At 37.7% G+C, this 22,176-nt stretch overlaps 1 protein-coding gene across 1 annotated transcript in view; it reads right to left on the bottom strand.

The window, feature by feature from the left end:
• LOC133663368 (inactive dipeptidyl peptidase 10-like) overlaps nucleotides 1–22,176 on the bottom strand; it is a 257,121-nt gene that overhangs the window by 59,117 nt on the left and 175,828 nt on the right. Inside the window, exons 7-11 of the mRNA XM_062067789.1 lie at nucleotides 16,319–16,400; nucleotides 15,972–16,092; nucleotides 8,729–8,883; nucleotides 807–904; nucleotides 569–692 (exon numbers count right to left, since the gene is read on the bottom strand). Coding sequence (XP_061923773.1) covers nucleotides 569–692; nucleotides 807–904; nucleotides 8,729–8,883; nucleotides 15,972–16,092; nucleotides 16,319–16,400 — 580 coding nt within the window. The remainder of the gene's footprint in view (nucleotides 1–568; nucleotides 693–806; nucleotides 905–8,728; nucleotides 8,884–15,971; nucleotides 16,093–16,318; nucleotides 16,401–22,176) is intronic.

The raw sequence follows: 22,176 nt of genomic DNA, 5'->3' as shown, positions 1-22,176 counted from the left end.
GATACTATCCCGTGTTTTGTCTGACAATAATGTTGATAAAAAATGTAATCATTCACTGAATTTGCAAATTTGAAGTATAAGTATCAATAGTGGCTGATACTGCTCCCAAAACTACTTTAAAGTATCCAAACAGACAAACAAGTGCTTATTACATTTTAACAGAAATGTGGGTAGAACCATGTTACAACATAAATAGGTAATTATAATTAAATATTGTTAACAGTAAATTAACAAGTGGATTGAAAAGTTTTGATAAAAATATTACAGTCGAAAATGATGCAATATGCTACTGCATACGTGAGCATTCAAATTAGGGAGCGTTTGTAACCCGTTCTGAAATGGCTCTATTAATATTTATTTGTACAGTATAGATTTTAGACCATATTGCCCCACCATTATTTTAACCATTAACAACAGCAGGTATGTCAACCTGACTCCATGTAATTAAGGTGTTTAAACACATTTTAAAAACAGCTTTCAACGAGTCATGCAACAATATATTTTTAGTGCATATGAACCTAGTACTTATACTTTATTTTGTCTTCATGCAATGTTCTTGGTGTCATACCATGACGCAGGCTCCTGTGGTGGTGTCACACACAGTCAGGATGGAAATGTTCTGAGCCCGGTTCAACCACCTGACAGCCATATGGATCTTACTGATCCATTTCACCATGGTCACATAATGTTCCCTGGGGAGAGAACGTGGTCATGATAACATTTTCTTCTCTCACACTGTCATTTAAGACCAATATATCATTTTGTTCTCTTGGTTGTACAATTGAAACACAGTTGGCTCTTCTCACCGCAGTTTGAGGCTGTCTGGAGGAGTAAGTTCCAGGGTGTGAGTCGGCCCATAAAGATTGACCACAAAAAGCTTCACCACAGGATTAGGTTGGCCTGCCTGCATGTGGAAGCAACATTCAACGTTTCAGCGAACAACCTTGCATTACTGAATTATAAACACATTAACCTTCACTAAACTACCAAAAAAGAAAGTAAAAAATATGATGAGTCAAATGATTAAAAATAATTGCTTTTGAAATTCAAACACTGCAGAAAACTACACAAGGTCATTGTGTAGTCAATGTGTGATTAAGAGCTGAAACTGAATGTGTTTGAACAATGTGTTTTATATTTTCATGCTGGAATGGTTTGAAGGGTTGAAAAATGTTGAAGTAGTTGAGTGCGAAAAAATGAGGTGTAATCATAAAAATATAACTATTTTGATTGAGAATAACGTGTGTAAATGATCTTCATCACTCACACAATTATGAACAAACACGTTTGGAATGAAATTATTTTGTTTTCTAAAGAACCAGGCAATCAAGATCATTTAAAAAAACAATCAGATAGTAATCAGATGTTTTTTAAAAGAATTATCCATGCATTAAAAAAAAAGAAAATCAGATGATTTTGATTTTTAAATATATTATCTGATGATGTTCAATAATTATTCCAATGATAACCAAGAATGAATACAGTGATTTCAACTAATTAATGTGATGTTTTTAAACAAATATGATTTAAAGGGTACCCATTATGCAAAACCAACTTTTCTTTGACAATTTGAATCAAATTTGAAATCCAACCATTAGGCACAGAGGAGATATTTATAAAAAAAATATTGCCTTCCTTCATACTTCCTCCAAACGAGCCGTTTGGAATGTGCCCAATCTGTGACTTTTTACTCAGTTATTACGTCATTTGGGAGGAATTGACCCAAAGATCTTTGCGTGAGTATTGTTGTCTGACAACGTAGTTAATAAGCTATTTTTTTTCCGCTAACCTCTTGTTTTGGGGCATGTGTACATACACATGCATCCTCTGCTGTTACCATTTTTAATACAAAGTAGTGTATAGTTCAAATGTATATCTGTAGGTAGACTATATATGAAAGCACTAAAACTACAACATGGCTGGCGGGGAGAAGAAACAGTTAAAGTGGTGGAACGTAAATAAAACTGCCCACAAAAGAAGAAAACAGAGAGTGGCTTGAAGACTGTCTGTAAAACATAATCTATGCCAAAATGTGACCAAAGCACCACTAGTACACGTTATGTAGACCACAAACATGTGTTTTAAATGTAAAACAAAAAAACAACATACCGTATATTACCAAATAGTAGCCCGGGCGTTTATTTCACAAAATCGATTTTGGAGACAGGCGTTTAAAAGAAGCAGGCGGTTATTTGCACAAGGCTTTTATTTATTTTTGCACCAGCCTGCACCAGGCCATTATTTGGTTACAATGGTTACTGTCCAGTATTTTTTTTTCGTACAAAAAACTTTAAATGTAAAAGCTATTGTAAACATACAAACAAAAAAACAAGAGATCAACATGAGGTAGGCTATCAAAAGACAATAGATCAACAAGGCCTCAACAGACCCAGTTCCAATTGAGGACTATAATGATACCATAGAGCGAAATCCCAACTCCATGTTCCTCAGTAATGTGACACAGGAGGAAATAGTTACAATCGTGAAAAAATGTAAATCTAAGACTTCAACTGATTGTAATGGAATTGATATGGAAACGATAAAAAAGGTTATTGAAGAGATCTCAGGACCATTAATGTATATTAGTAATCTATCATTTCAAACAGGTACATTCCCAAACAAAATGAAAATAGCTAAAGTTGCACCAATTTATAAGACTGGAGATAAACATCAATTTACAAATTATAGACCTGTTTCTTTACTTCCACAATTTTCTAAAATCATTGAAAAACTGTTTAATAACAGATTAGAGAGTTTCATAAATAAAAATAGAATACTTGAAGAGAACCAATATGGATACAGAGCTAATGTCTCAACTTCAATGGCTTTAATTGAAATTACAGAAGAAATTACCAATGCAATAGACAGTAAAAAATGTGCAGCAGCAGTTTTTATGGATCTAACTAAAGCATTTGACACAATTAATCACAATATTTTAATAAAAAAACTAGAACGATATGGCATCAGAGGGTTAGTATTAAACTGGATAAGAAGTTATCTAACGAACAGGAAACAATACGTGAAGCTAGGCGAACACATGTCTACAACGCTAAATATATCCTGTGGTGTACCTCAGGGATCAATATTAGGACCTAAATTATTCAATCTTTATATAAATGACATTTGTAAAGTTACAAAAGATTTAAAGTTAGTATTATTTGCGGATGATACAACAGCGTTTTGTTCAGGAGAGAACACACAGGAGATAATACAAATAATAACAGAAGAAATTAACAAATTAAAAAGATGGTTTGACAAAAACAGACTATCGTTGAATCTTAGTAAAACTAAAATAATGCTATTTGGTAACAGTAGAAGAGAAAGTCAAACACAAATACAAATAGACGGAATAGAAATTGAAAGAGTAAATGAAACCAAATTTCTAGGTATAATGATTGATGACAAATTGAACTGGAAATCTCACGTAAAAAATATACAACATAAAGTAGCAAGAAACACGTCAATAATGAATAAAGCAAAACATGTTCTAGACAAAAAATCACATCATATTCTCTACTGCTCGTTACCATATCTGAGTTACTGTGTAGAAATATGGGGAAATAATTACAAAAGTACACTTCATTCATTAACGGTGTTACAAAAAAGATCAGTTAGAATAATACATAATGTTGGATATAGAGAACATACAAACCCTTTATTTATTGAATCAAAGATACTGAAATTCCACGACATAGTGAGTTTGCAAACAGCTAAAATTATGCACAAAGCAAACTATAACCTGCTACCTAAGAATATACAACAATTCTTCTCAACAAAAGAGGAGAAATATAACCTTAGAGAAAAATGTAATTTAAAACATTTGTACGCACGTACAACACTTAAGACCTTCAGTATATCAATATGTGGAATTAAATTATGGAATGGATTAAGCAAAGCAATCAAACAATGTACTAATATGATCCACTTCAAGAAACTCTTCAAACTTAAAGTGTTTACAAAGTACAAAGAAGAAGAACCATGACAAACATTCTCAATTTATTTCATCCATCCATTCATTCATTCTTAAAGTAATCTTACTTATTTCATATGAAATATGACTTTCTTCACCAATTATTATTATTAAATTCTTACTATTATTTATTTATTTATTTTTATTGTGATTACCTATGGAGTTTATTGTGAATAAATTGAGAACAGGAAGTGAATAAAAAAGTTTCAGCAACTGTTATGTAAAGAAAAGGGGTAGGATTAAATAAGCTCTGCTTCTTCCTACTCCTTTTTGAACATGTTGAAAAGAGAAACTGGAAATTGTGATGTATCATGTTGTATGCTTGCATGTTCGAAATAAACTCAAACTCTAACTCTAACATGGCAGTAGTGCAACAATTGTCAAATAGAATACCAATACTAAAAATAAATAAACTTTTTAAATAAAGCAGCCTACCGGGAAAAATAAAATTATGGTAACAAGTACTCAAGTATAAAACCCACCATCAAAACAGAACAATAATACTGTCCCTTAAATAAAATAAAGGCTACAGTAATCCAAGTTTTAAATAAAGCAGCATACAGGAAAAATAAAATTATGGTACCAAGTACTCTATAAAACCATCAAAACAATAATACTGCAGCAAACGCAACCCCAGTAGCATTTTAATCTAAATTATGCAAATAACAGCCCATGGGCGGCTATTTGGACACAGGCGGTTATTAGGAAGAGGCGGTTAATTCACAAAATGGGGTCAGACCCCGGGCGGCTATTAGGACATGGGCGGTTATTTGCCCAAGGGCGTTTATTTGGTAATATACGGTAATATGACATTGACTGATCAAATTATATTAACAAACTAATGTGATGATTTCTATCTAATGTTTTAAATAATCGATCAGATGATTTCAGAGAATTGAGATGATGATTTTAACAAAATTATGTGAGGATTTTACAGAACTCAGCCTAAGATCTCAAATAATTAATTTGAATATTTTAAGGAACTAATGCGATAATATTATTTTGAAGACCCAATCCGATGATTTCAAAGAGCTAATACAATGCATTTAAAAATCCACCAGGCAATTCTAAAAATGTAATCTGATTTTTTTTTTTTTAATTCATCCGGTAATGATATTTGAAGAGTAATTTACATTTTTGCATGGAGGTCTATTAACAGAAACCTTAATCTTCTGGTATGGTTGCAAAATCAATAATAAATGATTGCTTACAGTATGAGAAAACTATTTTTAAATTGCGTTGCACAGTTGAAAACTATAGAGAGAACTCCATTCCTAAGTTTATTTACATCTTTAGAGATCAGCTAGTGTGAGAAATTTAGAGGGAACTTAAAATATTTTACCTTGCTGTTTGCTTCTCCCTTTAGAGAGAATCAGAACATGTCCAAAGAGACAGAAACAACTGTACAAGAAACACATATCTGAGGTGTAGTTTGAGACCAAGACTCCTTACCAAGTTGTCAAGTGTCAGCTGCACTAATATTACTCAAGGGGCTTGGACTTCATGGCAGAAGTGCCAAGAAAAAACATCTCAATCTTAGACAATACGTGCAACAGAGATCTGAGTCCCACGTTGTTTGTCCTACAAAGATGAAGTCTAGCATGCTGACTTTTTAGTTCTGCTGCTAGTTGTTGTCTGAAGGCTTTGTCTCAAACTGCACGTCAGATATTTGGTTTCTTGCATGTTTGTGCACTGAGCATTCAGCTGTTTTCTGTCCTCCTCCGGGTTGAGTGTGTGCTGCTCTCTGAAAGTGACCAGCATTTGACTTGTGTACATATCCTCCAAAAATATTACATTCAACACAATGAATAATGTAGATTCAGATAAAAAGATTATAACACATGGAGTACCCCAAGGTTCTGTATTGGGACCAAAATTGTTTTTATTGTACATTAATGATATCTGTAAAATCTTTAAAAAACTCAACTGTATTCTCTTTGCTGATGATACAAGTCTGTACTGTTCTGGGCAAGACCTTGGCCATCTCTTAGGGACTGTAGAGAGTGAACTCCACATACTAAAGCAATGGTTTGATGCCAATAAACTATCAATCAACCTAAATAAAACAAAATATATAATTTTTGGAAATAAGAAAAATAACAAACAGTGTCATATAAGAATTGATGATATGGAGATAGAAAGGGTGTATTCAACAACATTTTTGGGAATCCATATAGATGATAAATTAAATTGGAATCTGCACATAAATATACTTAAGACAAAGATGGCAAAAAATATTGCTATGTTACATAAAATAAAAAACTCCGTAAATCAAAAGGCTCTTATCATGTTATATAATTCTTTTGTACTCCCTTATCTTAATTATTGTGTCGAAATCTGGGGTAACAATTACAAAACAAACATTAAATCTATATTCTTACTTCAAAAGAAAGCGATTAGAATTGTAAATTATGCAGATTATCATGACCATACCAATGCTCTGTTTATTAAATTAAAAACATTAAAACTGCACGATCTTGTTGACCTCAACACTGCTATTGTGACGTACAAAGCTCATAACCACATGCTGCCTGGGTGTCTACAGGAGAGGTTTAAACCCAGAGAGAATCCCTATGACCTCAGAGGTTCAGCTGTCTTCCAGAAAGCTAAGATAAGAACAAGCTTAAAAAGTAGATGTGTTTCTGTCAGGGGGGTTCAACTGTGGAACAGCTTGGATTATTCCTTAAAATGTTCCAGTTCTATTCACACATTTAAAAAACACTTTAAGACCAATGTCTTGAAAAAATATATCACTCTAGAATCAACACAGTAGTTAATACTATGATCAATGTTAATTCAAATACTAAATGTGGGTTATAAATAATAATGGAAGTACAATTGTTTGTATATAGTATATAAATTGGTACAAAGGTTTAACATGTCTACAAGGATATTTCACATGCCTTTACTGTGTATATAATTGAACTGTGTTTATGTTATGTATAATGTGTATTTATAATATGTTGTACAATGGACATTCAATAATTTTCGGAAGTTTATTTTTGTACTTGACATTGTTTATAGGGTTAGGCGCAATAAGTGTTCAACTTCAGCCTAAACCCTTTCGGTCTGCAACATTTTCATTTTCAATTTAAGAATGTACAACTGTTTGTTTATTTCTTTGACGATTGACCGAAGAATAATAAACTTGAACACATTGTTGGTAATTTTATACCTAAAAGAATCAAACTACAATAATCGGTGAACTAATTTGTGACAAAGGATACAAAGCAAAAAATAAAAAATAAATCAAATGTAATTGTACCATTGCTTTTGAATTGTGGTTTAAAAGGTACGGATAGAAACGATAGCACCTTTAACCTAATATGCAGTTACATAACCCTTTGAAGCAAATACTTCAAAATAGGGCAAAAATAGGGTTGTTAAAAAAATCCATACTTTAATACTAAATCCATACCAACACGCAAAATTTACATCGATACTCGCTTTTTTCAATATCAACACTACCGAATACTGCACAACACTTTTTAATCGGCAAGCAGGGTCAAGAAAGAGAACGTCTGTTGTTTTTAAAAAGAAAGATCCACTGCAGATGTATTCATTTGTAGAAGCCTGTCAAAATGCAGATTTGGTGCTTTCTGTTGGCCTAAAAGTGAAAGAGAGTTGTATCTTGTGTCATGCATTTTTTTCGCTAATCAAATACCAGTGGTCACTAAAGTATTCCCATCGCAAGTCAGGGCAGAGATCAGTAACCCAATAAAACTCCTGCACCTCTCCACAGGTATTTAAACCCACTGCTCACTAACAAACTGCTCTCCACTATCAGTTTAATGTTCTTCTCCAGAATGCATGTTTGTTTAATTGGATTTTAATCAGGTTTTATTAGGGATGGGTACTGAATCCGGTATTGTTTTAGCACTGGCACCGATTCACGTAAAATCCAACGATACTATGTTACGATACCTGGGTGGCGTGTGACACCACGCCTGGTTGCCAACTCAGCTGCAATTCCGCAATTGGCAATCACTCCAGCAGCATTGAGAGCAGACTCAGCCAAACTACCTCTAGGAAATGTAGCAATGTTCAATGCCAACAAAGAAATTGACTCAAAAACGATCCAAAGGAAGTTAAGTTAAAATGCGCTAGCTTGATGCTATTATACATTTACTTTGCTACCGACATGTTACTGGTTAGCATTAGCAATTTAGCATAGCGATTTCAACACCTCCAAATGTGTTAATAAAAGCCACAACTAAGATGCATGTTACAATCAAACAGTTGGTGCGCAATAAGTACACTAATTACAGTATTAACATTTTTAGAGCGCAACAAAAGACTGGATTTAGCAAAGACTGAACCGACTAGCCAACAAAACATAAACTATACAATACTACAATCTAACGTCTTGCAATTGTGAAATGAGTAATCAAACAAAATATAACAACTGGACAGTTATTATCATAATCAGCTAATTTTTAAATGTTGCAATAAACAAATAGATTTTACTATCAAACTATAATAATATATATCACCACACACATAAGTACCAAAAATTGGTACGGTCGAGTAGCTGTATCGATTCCAAGGTACCATGAATTAGTACTGTATTGGTTCAAGTGTGAACGATACCCATCACTAGGGTTCATAGGACAACATTCAGAATAGCGTGATGTTTGCCTCTCATTCTTGAGTGTTGAGGATTATTTGTCCTGTTTTTAGTGACCTTTGAGAGATTTATTGTTAAAGATTTACGAAAAAACAATTAAACATCTCGTCGATAGAATATGCAATAATTACCTTGGGGTATGGGTACTGCTTTCCTTTGGGGTATGTCATGCCTGTGAAGCAAGGCAACACCATGTTGGGCACCAAACTGTCGTTAAGGACCAGGAAGGCCAACCTCTCTCCATCAGGTGACCACCAGTGTGCCACATGAGTATGAAGAATCTCCTCTGAAGGATAAGAGTAATCTATTACAGTAGCAAATGTCAGATCCGACCAAAAACATCCGGTTAGCATTAAGCTTATAACTTTGTTTTTACAAGCATGGGAAAGAAGGAAGTGAGTGTGAAGGACAGTGCAAAGAAGAAGATCTGGATGATATTCATTGAATTAAAGAAATAACATGACAGAGCGTGTAGCTAGCTAACATGGTGAAGCAGTTGGAAAGTAGCATTGCTAGTCTTCATTAAACTGGAGCAGATGATGAAGACTAGATACACTACTTTTGTTTTTGCTAGTCTCGTTTTAAAGCAACAAACTCAACAGTATATAACGCTACTTCGGTACATGTTGAATAAGGGGAGACAGCACCAAGACACTCACTTCATTCCGAGACTAGTAAATGTTTTCCCCCTTCTACCACCAACGTATAGCGGACGCCAAATACATGTGCAGTAAGGATAATTCTAACCCAAATTTCAGAAGATGTGTTTTCATGCGCTACAATGCGAATGACTTTCTGCATACACCAACTATCTCGATCGGAATGAAATGTTGATCTGGACGTGTGTGATCGGGTCAGAATACTCCGAATGGCGTGTATACAAGAAGCACTTTTATTCCAGTTAGGTTTTTAATCCGATGAAATGTGTCCATGTGCATATAGCTACTGTTACGTTCAGGTTGCATTGTCACAGTGGTTGTGTTCTTCAGGATGCGGAACGATGGGCAAGAAGCAGTGTTGAGTTGAGTTGAGTTTGAGTTTATTTCGAACATGCAAGCATACAACATGATACATCACAATTTCCAGTTTCTCTTTTCAACATGTTTGAAAAGGAGTAGGAAGAAGCAGAGCTTATTTAATCCTACCCCTTTTCTTTACATAACAGTTGCAAAACTTTTTGTTCACTTCCTGTTCACAATTTTTTCACAATAAACTCCATAAGTAATCACAATAAAAATAAATAAATAAATAAATAATAGTAAGAATTTAATAATAATAATTGGTGAAGTAAGTCATATTTCATATGATGAGATAAGTAAGATTACTTTAAGAATGAATGAATGGATGGATGAAATAAATTGAGAATGCTTGTCATGGTTCTTCTTCTTTGTACTTTGTAAACACTTTAAGTTTGAAGAGTTTCTTGAAGTGGATCATATTAGTACATTGTTTGACTGCTTTGCTTAATCCATTACATAATTTAATTCCACATACTGATATACTGAAGGTCTTAAGTGTTGTACGTGCAAACAAATGTTTTAAATTACGTTTTTCTCTAAGATTATATTTTTCCTCTTTTTTTGAGAAGAATTGTTGTATATTCTTGGGTAGCAGGTTATAGTTTGCTTTGTGCATAATTTTAGCTGTTTGCAAATTCACTATGTCGTGGAATTTCAGTATTTTTGATTCAATAAATAAAGGGTTTGTATGTTCTCTATATCCAACATTATGTATTATTCTAACTGATCTTTTTTGTAACACCGTTAATGAATGAAGTGTACTTTTGTAATTATTTTCCTATATTTCTACACAGTAGCTCAGATATGGTAACACTAGTGAGCAGTAGAGAATATGAAGGGATTTTTTGTCTAGAACATGTTTTGCTTTATTCATTATTGACGTGTTTCTTGCAACTTTATGTTGTATATTTTTTACGTGAGATTTCCAGTTCAATTTATCATCAATCATTATACCTAGAAATTTGGTTTCATTTACTCTTTCAATTTCTATTCCGTCTATTTGCATTTGTGTTTGACTTTCTCTTCTACTGTTACCAAATAGCATTATTTTAGTTTTACTAAGATTCAACGATAGTCTGTTTTTGTCAAACCATCTTTTTAATTTGTTAATTTCTTCTGTTATTATTTGTATTATCTCCTGTGTGTTCTCTCCTGAACAAAACGCTGTTGTATCATCCGCAAATAATACTAACTTTAAATCTTTTGTAACTTTACAAATGTCATTTATATAGAGATTGAATAATTTAGGTCCTAGTATTGATTCCTGAGGTACACCACAGGATATATTTAGCGTTGTAGACGTGTGTTCGCCTACCTTCACGTATTGTTTCCTGTTCGTTAGATAACTTCTTATCCAGTTTAAGACTAACCCTCTGATGCCATATCGTTCTAGTTTTTTGATTAAAATATTGTGATTAATTGTGTCAAATGCTTTAGTTAGATCCATAAAAACCGCTGCCGCACATTTTTTACTATCTATTGCATTGGTAATTTCTTCTGTAATTTCAATTAAAGCCATTGAAGTTGAAACATTAGCTCTGTATCCATATTGGTTCTCTTCGAGTATTCTATTTTTATTAATGAAACTTTCTAATCTGTTATTGAACAGTTTTTCAATGATTTTAGAAATTTGTGGAAGTAGAGAAACAGGTCTATAATTTGTAAATTGATGTTTGTCTCCAGTCTTATAAATTGGTGCAACTTTAGCTATTTTCATTTTGTTTGGAAATGTACCTGTTTGAAATGATAGGTTACTAATATACATTAATGGTCCTGAGATCTCTTCAATAACCTTTTTTATCGTTTCCATATCAATTCCGTTACAATCAGTTGAAGTCTTAGATTTACATTTTTTTGCGATTGTAACTATTTCCTCCTGTGTCACATTACTGAGGAACATGGAGTTGGGATTTCGCTCTATGGTATCATTATAGTCCTCAATTGGAACTGGGTCTGGAATCCTTTCTTCCAATTTTGGTCCAATATTTACAAAATAATTATTGAAGCTTTCAACTACTTCCTTTATGTTGTTACTGTTACTGAGTTGTATCCATGGACAATGTTTGTCATAAAGTATTATGAACTTGTTTAACAAATGTTCATATGCTTCATCAACCTCTTTTTCATTATACACATTGTCCCAATCTTGCTTTTGTAGCTCAATTTTGAAGGCAGTCATCCTCTTCTCTGTGCATAGTCTTCGAAATGTCCTTTTGTCTTCCATGTTCTTCTTGTAGTTTCCATCATATATTGTAAAAGCTAGCAGATGATCACTAACGTCGGTAATAAGTAGACCACTTGTAGTGTTATTATCAAAATCATTGGTAAAAATATTAATAATAATAAGCGTGGCACAGTGTCCTGTGATTCTGCTTGGCTTTGTGATTTTAGGATATAGACTGATGCTGTACATTGTATCAATGAAGTCATCAATAGACTTTTGCTTGTTGGGGTTCAATAAGTAAATATTAAAGTCACCACATAAGAACATTATTCTTTGACCATTGTCCATGTAAGTTGCCTTGATCCATTCTTCAAATGTTTCTATACTTGACTTAGGTGATCTATATATACAACTGATGAATATGTTTTTGCTTTTTTCCTGACATATTTCAATGGTTATACATTCTAAGATATTATCTATAGCAAATGACATGTTTTTTACCACTTTGTAGTTCAGGTTCTTCATCACGTACACAGCTACTCCTCCTCCATTTTTGTTGGTTCTGTTGATGTAGTTTAGCTCATATCCCTCCAGATCAAAATCTATTCCTTTTTTATCATCAATCCATGTTTCTGTGACAGCAATCACTTTGAAGGGTTCGTTGATGTGTTCCAAAAAGTTCTTAATGTTGTAATTTGCATACAAGCTTCTACTATTAAAATGAATAATTGACAATTTGTTATCACATTCAATGTTGCTATTATATTGATCATCAGTATAATAAAAACAACTATTACTGATGTGGGAGAAAAAATTTGTATCTGGATCTATATCATTTTCCAAATCCTGGTTTTTGTGATCTTTGTTGCAGAAATTTTTTAGTTCATATTTTCTTGTTCAACAATCTTTGATGTTGTTTCAATAATCTCTATAAGTGTAGGTGGATGCAATCCTGAATCTAGGTCCTCTTGTTTAGTCGTCCCTTGGAAAAGAGTAGTGTCGATGCTGAATTTAGGTGCTTGTTTTCTGTCAGAGTCCATTATCATCGTTGTTGTGGTAGCTGTGTAAACTTTAAAAATTGTCCAGGTCCTTGATGTCATGGACAACAATTACTCTTGCTTCTGGACTTCCATTCAGCTTGATGTAGATTTTACAGTTGGCGCTCCAAGTTCCCTGGATTTTTCCCTGCCTTCTCAAGTCGCGTGCTTTCTTAGCGATTCCAGCATTACGTTTTGTGAGATGCTCATTCATGTACACATTTGTTCCCTTCAGCTTCTTTCCCTGTCTCAGCAATGCCATTTTAGATTTTCTGTTTACGAGTTTCACGAGCACGACTGGAGTGGCGTTGTTGTTTCTTCCGTTCAGTGGGATGCATGTTTCGATGGTATTAATGTCAATTTCAATTTCTTTTGATTGCAGAAAGTTGACCACTTGCTGTTCTGCTGAGACCATATCCATTTCATCTGGTTCACCTTCATTATTCACAGCTTTCGCATAGGATCTTGGTTTAATTCGGTGCCCTGTCACAATGATATCATTCATTCGTTTATCCTGATCCATGTCATCTATGATGTTCCTCAGCATGTTGTCTTCTTGAAGGATCTTCATTTGTTTGCTCATTTCAGTGGCTTCTTTATTTTTGGAGTTGTTCTCTTTTTTTCATTTCTTTAATTTCTTCTTTCATTTCTTTCATATCCTCTTTCCATCAATTCTTCCCATTTTTCTATCATTCCTTCTTTAAATTCCTGGAGTATTTTTTGTAGTATCCCTTCTTGAATCCCATCATGTCCTGTGCCCAGCTTCAAATCAGTCTTTCCAGTCAATCCTTTAACTTTTGGCATCGCGGCAGTCACTGACGTCAGCGCCTCTTATGTCTTAAGGGCAGTTACTTCTTTAGCGACTTGCGGCACTTTTAACTTGTTTTTTCAACAATTTCGTACCTTGCGCCGTTCAGAGATCAATTTGAGGTGTCAGCCTGTCAACTTATATCACTCTGCGACGTCGGGATCACTTTAAAACAGCTGTAAACTCGCCGTAGCTTTTGGTTGCTAGGCAACCGCTTTGAACTGCGGGAGGCGCCTTTGGCTTGAGGCTAACGGCTCTTCCACTCGCCTTATTTCAGCGTATCAGTGCCTCTCAACTGACCAAAATCAGATCGAAGATGCCAGGTGACTCTCCTGTGGCTGTGATCGCAAATCAGTAGTCAAATCAGTGGTCAAAATCTTCAGACTTAACAAAAACTCCGGTAGCAGAAGCGGAGCTTTTTTTCTTTGCGTCCTTTCTCAATGACAGGAAGTGACGAGGTAAGAGGAATATGTTTTACTTCTCAAACAAGGCAAATACAATTAAGTCGTGGAACTGGGAAGTCCAAGAGAAGCATAGCTTAGCAAAACTTAAACTTGGCATAGCATAGAAAACACACACACAAAAACTTAAACTGAGAGCAAACATTGGACCCGCAGCTGACACTGTATATGAAGGGGAGTGACTCCTGGCGGCAGCAGCTATGGACACTAATTAATAAACATAAACTGGTGTGTAATAATCGGCGCATCTAGCAACAAGAAAGTAAACAAAATAAAAGAATGCTTAAACAGAAATAGACTCATAGGAGAACCACAACAAACCTAGACAACAAGACATGTCCTTTTCTGACAGGTCACGACAAATGTGTATAAAACACACATTCAAACCTCTACACTTCCATGGGCAAGACCAAAGAGCTGCCAAGATTGTAGACCTGCACAAGACTGAAGCTGAAATGGACCCTGGTGATGAAGCTGGACACGCTACGGCTGAGTCCCTCTCTGGGTAATTGGTTCCTGGATTTTTCGACAACACTGTCGCTTATACAATCACCCACAGCACTGGCTCCTCTAGTGATGTTTGCTCCTCCTCTTCACACTACTGACTTACTGTATGATTGCACTGCTAAACATCCCAGCCGTCATATCGTGAAGTTTGCGGATGAAACAACAGTAATTGGACGCATCAAAGACAACAATGAGTCTGAGTACGGAGAAGAGGTAGAACATCTGGTGGACTGGTGCAAAATCAACAACCTTTGCATCAATGCAAAAGAGAACAAGGAGATGGTGGTGTGGGGCAGCATGGTAGTACAGGGGTTAGTGTGTGTGCCTCACAGTAAAAAGGTCCTGGATTCGATCCCCGGGTTTGAGGTGTTTCTGTGTGGAGTTTGCATGTTCTCCCCGTGACTGTGTGGGTTCCCCCCGGGTACTGCGGCTTCCTCCCACCTCCAAAGACATGCACCTGGGGATAGGTTGATTGGCAACACTAAATTGGCCCTAGTGTGTTAATGTGAGTGTGAATGTTGTCTGTCTATCTGTGTTGGACCTGTAATGAGGTGGCGACTTGTCCAGGGTATACCCTGGACAACTCGCCCGATTGCAGCTGAGATAGGCTCCTGCATCCCCCGCAACCTCAAGAGGGACAAGCAGTAGAAAATGGATGAATGGATTGATGGCGATGGTGGTGGACTTCAGCAAGGACAGACACCCTGCACATCAGAAAAGCAACTATGAAAATGGTCTGATTCCATCTTCAGTTACCTGACCTGGAGCTACAATACTTCCTGTCTGCTCAAGAAGGCACACTAGTGTTTCTACTTCCTCAAAAAACTGCAGTGTACTGAACTAGGGATCCCCAACCTGAGGAGCTTCTACAGATGTGTGGTGAAGAGCACTCTCAGCACCAGCCTAATGGTGTGGCACAGCAGCAGCACGGCTGAAGAGAGAAAGGCACTGCTGAGGGTGGCGAAAGCAGCTCAGAAGATGGTGGGGAGCAGCCTTTTTACCAACACAGACATCTTAATCAGTAGAGATGCAAAAAAGAGGGCTCTCTGCATCTCCGAGGATTTAACCTACGCTGCACGCCCTATATTTGACCCCCTCCTGTTCAGGCAGGAGGCTGTGGAGCATCTGGAGTAGGACCACCAGACTGAGGAACAACTTATTTCCGTAAGCTGTTAGACTGCTGAAAACCGATGGTGCTCTGTAGCAATGAATACCAATCACATTACATTATGATGTGCATACTAATGTTCTTGTGGTAACTATTGGGCTAAATGTGGAAAATCAAGTACAACATTTCAAGCCATATCATGTGTGCTGCTATGATAATACCATTTCTTGAATCATTGAATTATTTAATTGTACATACAAGAAAATGTACCTTCATAGAGCCAGTCAGCAATCCCATTAAAGATGATTCCTTCCTTCCCTGAGGACGTCAGCCTGAGGGAGTTGCTCTTCTCGTCTGACTGGTAGTAAATGTTATTTTCAAATATGTAGATCTGTAAAGGCAAAGGAAGAAGATATGCGTTGATAGTTTTGATAGAAAAATGGGATGCCTGGCTAGATAACATAAGTCCAATGAATAAAATAAAATTACCCTTTCTTTAAACACACTAATCTTAAACAAGCATTCGGATATAATTCATGCTAAGTAACAATTTACTGAAATTGTGTGAATTAGCTATCATTCAGTTAGAACAACTGCTGTATTTTGTGTTTGCTAACCAATTGTTGGCCTTGCACTCCCCAGGCAGCGTATTGGAGGACTGAATTCAGCACCTCTGGAGGATCCAGTTCCCAAACCTCCCTGGATTGAAAACAAGTCAGAATAATTATTTAGAATTGTATTTTACATTTATCGAATGGAGCATAAAAAATAGGAGGAACAGAGGAAGAATCATAAAGAATAAGTATCATTATTACTATAATAATGAAATAAAATGTATGTAGAGGGGTTTTCTGGACCATTTGGGTTTGAAAACATACAGACAAATGTTTGAAAAATAACTTTTTTTGTAATTTATCTATTTACTTATTATTAACCTGTCCTGTTCAGCCATATTTGCTTACAATATTGTCGATGTAGATGCCCGTATCTGCTGTAAATATTTAATTGACAAAAGAGAAGTGTGGTATACTTCTTTTGTTGCGTTATATGTATTTAACTTTATTAAATGCTTGAATTTATCTAGTGTTTGGCGCAACTGGAAGGAAGCAGGAGAGGATAAAAGGAAGAAAAAACAAACAGAGGAAGCAACCGTGGGGACAAGAGGGGGACAAGACAGAAATAAACAAAATTCAAACAACAACAACAGAACTATAAATATGAATACCAGTTTTTATAATAAAAAAATATTATTGAAGTAAAAAGTAGTAACCCAATAAAACAATATTAAATATACCATTTATAATAACAATATTTGTAATGATCAATAATGTTAATAACTGGATGTACAATTATTTTATCATGCGCCTACCTGTGGTGTTTTGCTATTGTGACGTAACATTATCAGGTAATGAGAAGGGACCTTTATCTTGAAGGCGAGTTGCTCCCTCCTCTAATTTCCGGTAGTAGCCGCACAGCAGTCAGACGCACACTGGTTTACACATGAGACATGTTTACGTGTTTCAGCGCTCCTGTTGTTTCTTCCCACAACCTTGTTGTGCCTAGGGATGATGTTCGAAACCGGTTCTCCTGGTTGTTCGATAAGAAAAGAACCGATTCCATGGACTGAAATCCCTTTTTGAGAACCGGTTCCCGTTATCGAGGCCACTATAGTAAAGAAAAGAGTTGGTTCTTTATTCGAATCCCTGGGAACGAATCCCTTCCCACAGGAAATGCCCTGTGAGATATCACAGGAAATGACGTAGCTCAGTCTAATGACTGAGCTACGTCATTTCCTGTGATGTCACACAAGCAGCAAAAATTATGGCTTCATTTTACAAAAAAATACGACAAGGAAACAGTTATATGCAATTATTGCCAGGCTTCGCTCTCATGTAAGGGGGGGAAGTACAACAAGCATGTTGAAACATTTTCAGGCTGCACATAACCTGAACGTTCGAGAACCGTGTTGTGTCTTCGACACGTGGAGAAGCAGCGACAGAGATGACGAAGCAGCCCCTCTTCCTGTGCTTCAAACCTGCAGCCCCAGTTCCAGTGATAGTTGCCGGTGAGTAACTAACGTTAACTGTTGCCGGTTAATTTCCATATTTGCTCACTTGTAGCCTTTAGGCTAAAATAAGGTTACCTCTTATGTCAACCAGGACTGCAGTAATGTTAGCTAGACTAACGTTACCTAAGCATAGTCAGTGGCTAACGGTAACGTTAGCCTTTTTGTATATGTCTGATAACGTTAATGGTATCTTGTAGCCTATACCAGTGGTCCCCAACCACCGGGCCGCGGCTCGATACCGGTCCGTGGATCGATTGGTACCGGGCCGGACAAGAAATAAAAAATAAAAAATATATTTTATTTTTTATCAAATCAACATAAAAAACACAAGATACACTAACAATTAGTGCACCAACCCAAAACACCTTCCTCCCCCATTTACACTCATTCACATTCATTCGCACAAAAGGGTTGTTTTTTTCTGTTATTAAAATTTCTGGTTCTTACATGATATATCAATATAGATCAAGATGGCGGGGGGAGATCAAGATGGCGGCGCCCTGCTTGGCTGCGGCTTCAGATGCTCATGGTAGAAATAGAACATTTTGGCAAATATACCGGTAAATTCTGTGAATTTCATGGCTGGCTTCCAGCGTGGACACTCCGAGGTAACATACGACCGCCAGACAATTCTGGATGTGGATAGATCGGGCCGTTTTGGACCGAAAGATATGTACTCGTTGGACCTCCTCGCTAGCATCGGAATTCTACGCCGGCTACATCCAGCGGCCTGTGAAGCAGCGGAGCCTAGTACCAGCGGGGACCGTCGATGGAGGTGACGTAAGCAGTGTGATCGGAAGCAGAAGCGGGGATGCCGAGCGGGGCTAACAACAAAGCTTAAGGCTAATCCTCACAGAACGCCGCTTCCTTCCATCCTGATTTCAAATGTCCGCTCCCTGGAGAACAAACTGGACTACCTTAAGCTGGATTTAATTGCAAGACGCGAGATGAGAGACTGCTGCACCATATTTGTCACAGAAATCTGGCTGAAACCATCCGTTCCGGACGAGGCAGTTAGCATCGAGGGGCTAACTATGTTTCGGTCGGACAGGAGCAGAACTCTCACTGGTAAATCCCGAGGCGGTGGTGTTTGTATATACATCAATAACAACTGGTGCAACAATGGGAAGATAGTATCATGTCACAGCTCTCCCGATGTAGAAATATTAACTATAAAATGCAGGCCATTTTATTTACCCCGGGAATTCAGTGCTATGATCTTCACAGCAGTGTACATTCATCCCAGTGCTAACACCAAAGAAGCTTTGAATGCTTTGTACTACTCCATCAATGAACTGCAATCTACACATCCAGAGGGAGTTTTCATCGTGGCAGGGGACTTTAATCAAGCTAACATGAAAACTGTGTTCCCTCATTTCCATCAATATGTGAATTTTGCAACCAGGGGTGAAAGCAAGCTTAGTGTTCAGCAATATTACACATGCATATAAAATTGCACCACGCCCCCACCTCGGCTCCTCAGACCATCTATCTGTGATGCTAATTCCTGCATACAAGCCCCTGCTGATCAGGAAGCAAGCTACAGTGAAGCAGGTGAGGACCTGGCCAGAGGGAACAATGGAAGCATTACAAGACTGCTTCGAAACCACAGACTGGGACATGTTCAAGGCAGCCGCCACGGAAAATCATCGCACATGTGTGGAGGAGTGTGCAGAGTCTGTGTCCGCATACATTCAGAAGTGCATGGAGGATGTCAGTGTGATCAAGAACATCCCCACACGGGCCAACGAGAAACCCTGGATGAACAGTGAGGTACGTGCAATGCTGAAGGCTCGGAACAAGGCTTTTAAGTCTGGCGACATGGTAGCATTAAAAACAGCCAGAGCTAACCTGAACCGTGCCATTAAGGTTGCAAAGCGTGCTCACAGTCAGAAAGTGCAGGAGTTCTTCGACAACCCCACAAACACTAGACGAATGTGGCAGGGCATACAGGTCATCACGGACTATAAAGCTGCCCCCCGTCCCTGTGACAACAGTATCAGCTTCCTAGATGACCTTAACAACTACTTTGCGAGGTTTGAGGCACTTAACACCACTCCGGCAAGAAAATCCATCCCTCGCCTTGATGAGCAGCCGCTCAACCTGGACATAGCGGATGTCCGGAAAACCCTGAGGAGAGTGAACCCCCGGAAAGCACTGGGACCTGATGACATTAAGGGATGTGCAGACCAGCTGGCTGGGGTTCTCACAGACATCTTCAACATCTCGCTGACCCAGGCTGTGGTACCATCATGTTTTAAGACGGCCACAATCATTCCAGTAACTAAAAAACCCACAATCTCCTCCCTCAATGATTATCGCCCCGTTGCACTCACCCCCATCATAATGAAGTGCTTCGAGAAGCTGGTAAAGGAATATATTGTCTCCAGATTTTCCCCCACATTCGACCCATAAAAGTTTGCTTATCGCCCTAACCGCTCCACAGAGGACGCCATCTCCTCTGCACGCCACCTGAGCTTAGAACATCTGGAAGGAAAGGACACACACGTGCGGGTGTTGTTTCTGGACTTCAGCTCAGCATTCAACACCATCATCCCGCAGCACTTGGTGAGCAAACTGGCCCCCCTTGGATTCAGTACCCCCTATGCAACTGGCTGCTTGACTTCCTCACAGACAGACCCCAGTCTGTGAGAGTGGGCAACAACATCTCCAGTGCCATCTCCTTGAGCACCGGCTCCCCCCAGGGCTGCGTCCTGAGTCCGCTGCTGTTCACGTTGATGACCCATGACTGCTGCGCCAGGTCCACTACTAACCACATTGTGAAGTATGCGGACGACACAACAGTAGTGGGCCTCACCCGTGACAACAACGACATGGACTACAGGGAAGAGGTGAAACATCTGGTTGACTGGTGCATAACCAACAACCTGGTCCTGAATGTCAACAAGACCAAGGAGATCACCGTTGACTTCAGGAAGCACCAGTCCAGCCACGCTCCACTCTTCATCAACGGCACAGCGGTGGAGATGGTAAGCAGCACCAAGTTCATGGGGGTGCAGATAACTGACAATATGACCTGGTCCCTACACACCGGAGCTCTTGTAAAAAGAGCTCAGCAGCGCATGCACTTTTTGCGTCGGATGAAAAGAGCGCAGCTCCCTGCCCCCATTCTCACCCCATTCTACAGAGGCACTATAGAGAGCCTACTGACCAACAGCATCTCTGTCTGGACTGGAGCCTGCAATGCTTCAGACTGGAAATCTCTCCAGAGAGTGGTGAAGACGGCGGAAAAGATCATCAAGACTCCTCTTCCTCCTATCCAGGAGAACGCAAAAAGCCGCTGCCTGACCAGAGCTCAGAAAATCTGCAAAGACTCCTCCCACCCCCACCAAGGACTGTCTTCACTGCTGTTCCGCAGCGTCCAAAGCAGAACCTCCAGGTTCTGTAACAGCTTCTTCCCTCAGGCCGTAAGACTCTTGAACGCATCATAATTATCCCCCCAAAATGGATTAACTCGCTGGAATAAAAAAAGACAATATAACATACATCCGTAAACGTGGATGCATATGAAAAAGTGCAATATATTTATCTGTACAGTAACCTATTTATTTATTTATATATACACCTTATTGCTTTTTTTAAATTCTGCACTACCATGAGCTGATGTAAAGAAATTGTGTTCTTATCTGTACTGTAAAGTTCAAATTTGAATGACAATAAAAAGGAAGTCTAAGAAGTCTAATACAGTCTGCAGGGATACAGTCCGTAAGCACACATGATTGTATTTCTGTATGACAAAAAATAAAATAAACAAAAATAATAATAAACATTCTTCTTTGTCTTTGTAAGCACTATTAATTTGAACAACCTCTTAAAGTACAATGTTTAACTTCATTACTTAATCTATTCCATCATTTAATTCCACATACTAATGCTATAAACTTAATAACAGACACCTTGGTCTTCACATTCAGCTAATTTCCCCCCTAATTCTATGCTGTGTCTGTCCCTCATTTTCCCTCCAGGACAAGGACGTGCAGTCATTCCTGGAGGAGGCCACACTGATGGAACCCAGAAGCTTTGGATACAGACTGGAGGAGGATGTCGTCAAACCTATCTGTGTGTCCAAGCTAGTTCCACGTCAAGTGAACGTGTTTTTTCCACCGTTGGCGACATGATTAGCGAAGAGCGGGTCAGACTTGATCCTGAAAAAGCAGACATGCTAATTTTTTGGAAGAAGAATTGTTGATTGATGACTGTGGCGTTCTTAGTGTCATAGTGTGTGTAGTTAGTATGTTCCAATAGCAGCAGAAGTGCACTTTTTGGAGAGCTGTATTATTTTCAGTTTTGTGCCCAAGGGACTGATTTTATTCAACACTATATTATTATTTATACACCTATAATGATCACAGAGACAGGTTGTTTTTGTGTTACTGTATATATTTG

This window comes from Entelurus aequoreus, linkage group LG13, assembly GCF_033978785.1.
Source record: "Entelurus aequoreus isolate RoL-2023_Sb linkage group LG13, RoL_Eaeq_v1.1, whole genome shotgun sequence".
Taxonomy (NCBI): domain Eukaryota; kingdom Metazoa; phylum Chordata; class Actinopteri; order Syngnathiformes; family Syngnathidae; genus Entelurus; species Entelurus aequoreus.
Note: the sequence above shows the minus strand (reverse complement) of the source record. Positions and strands in the feature narration are given on the sequence as shown.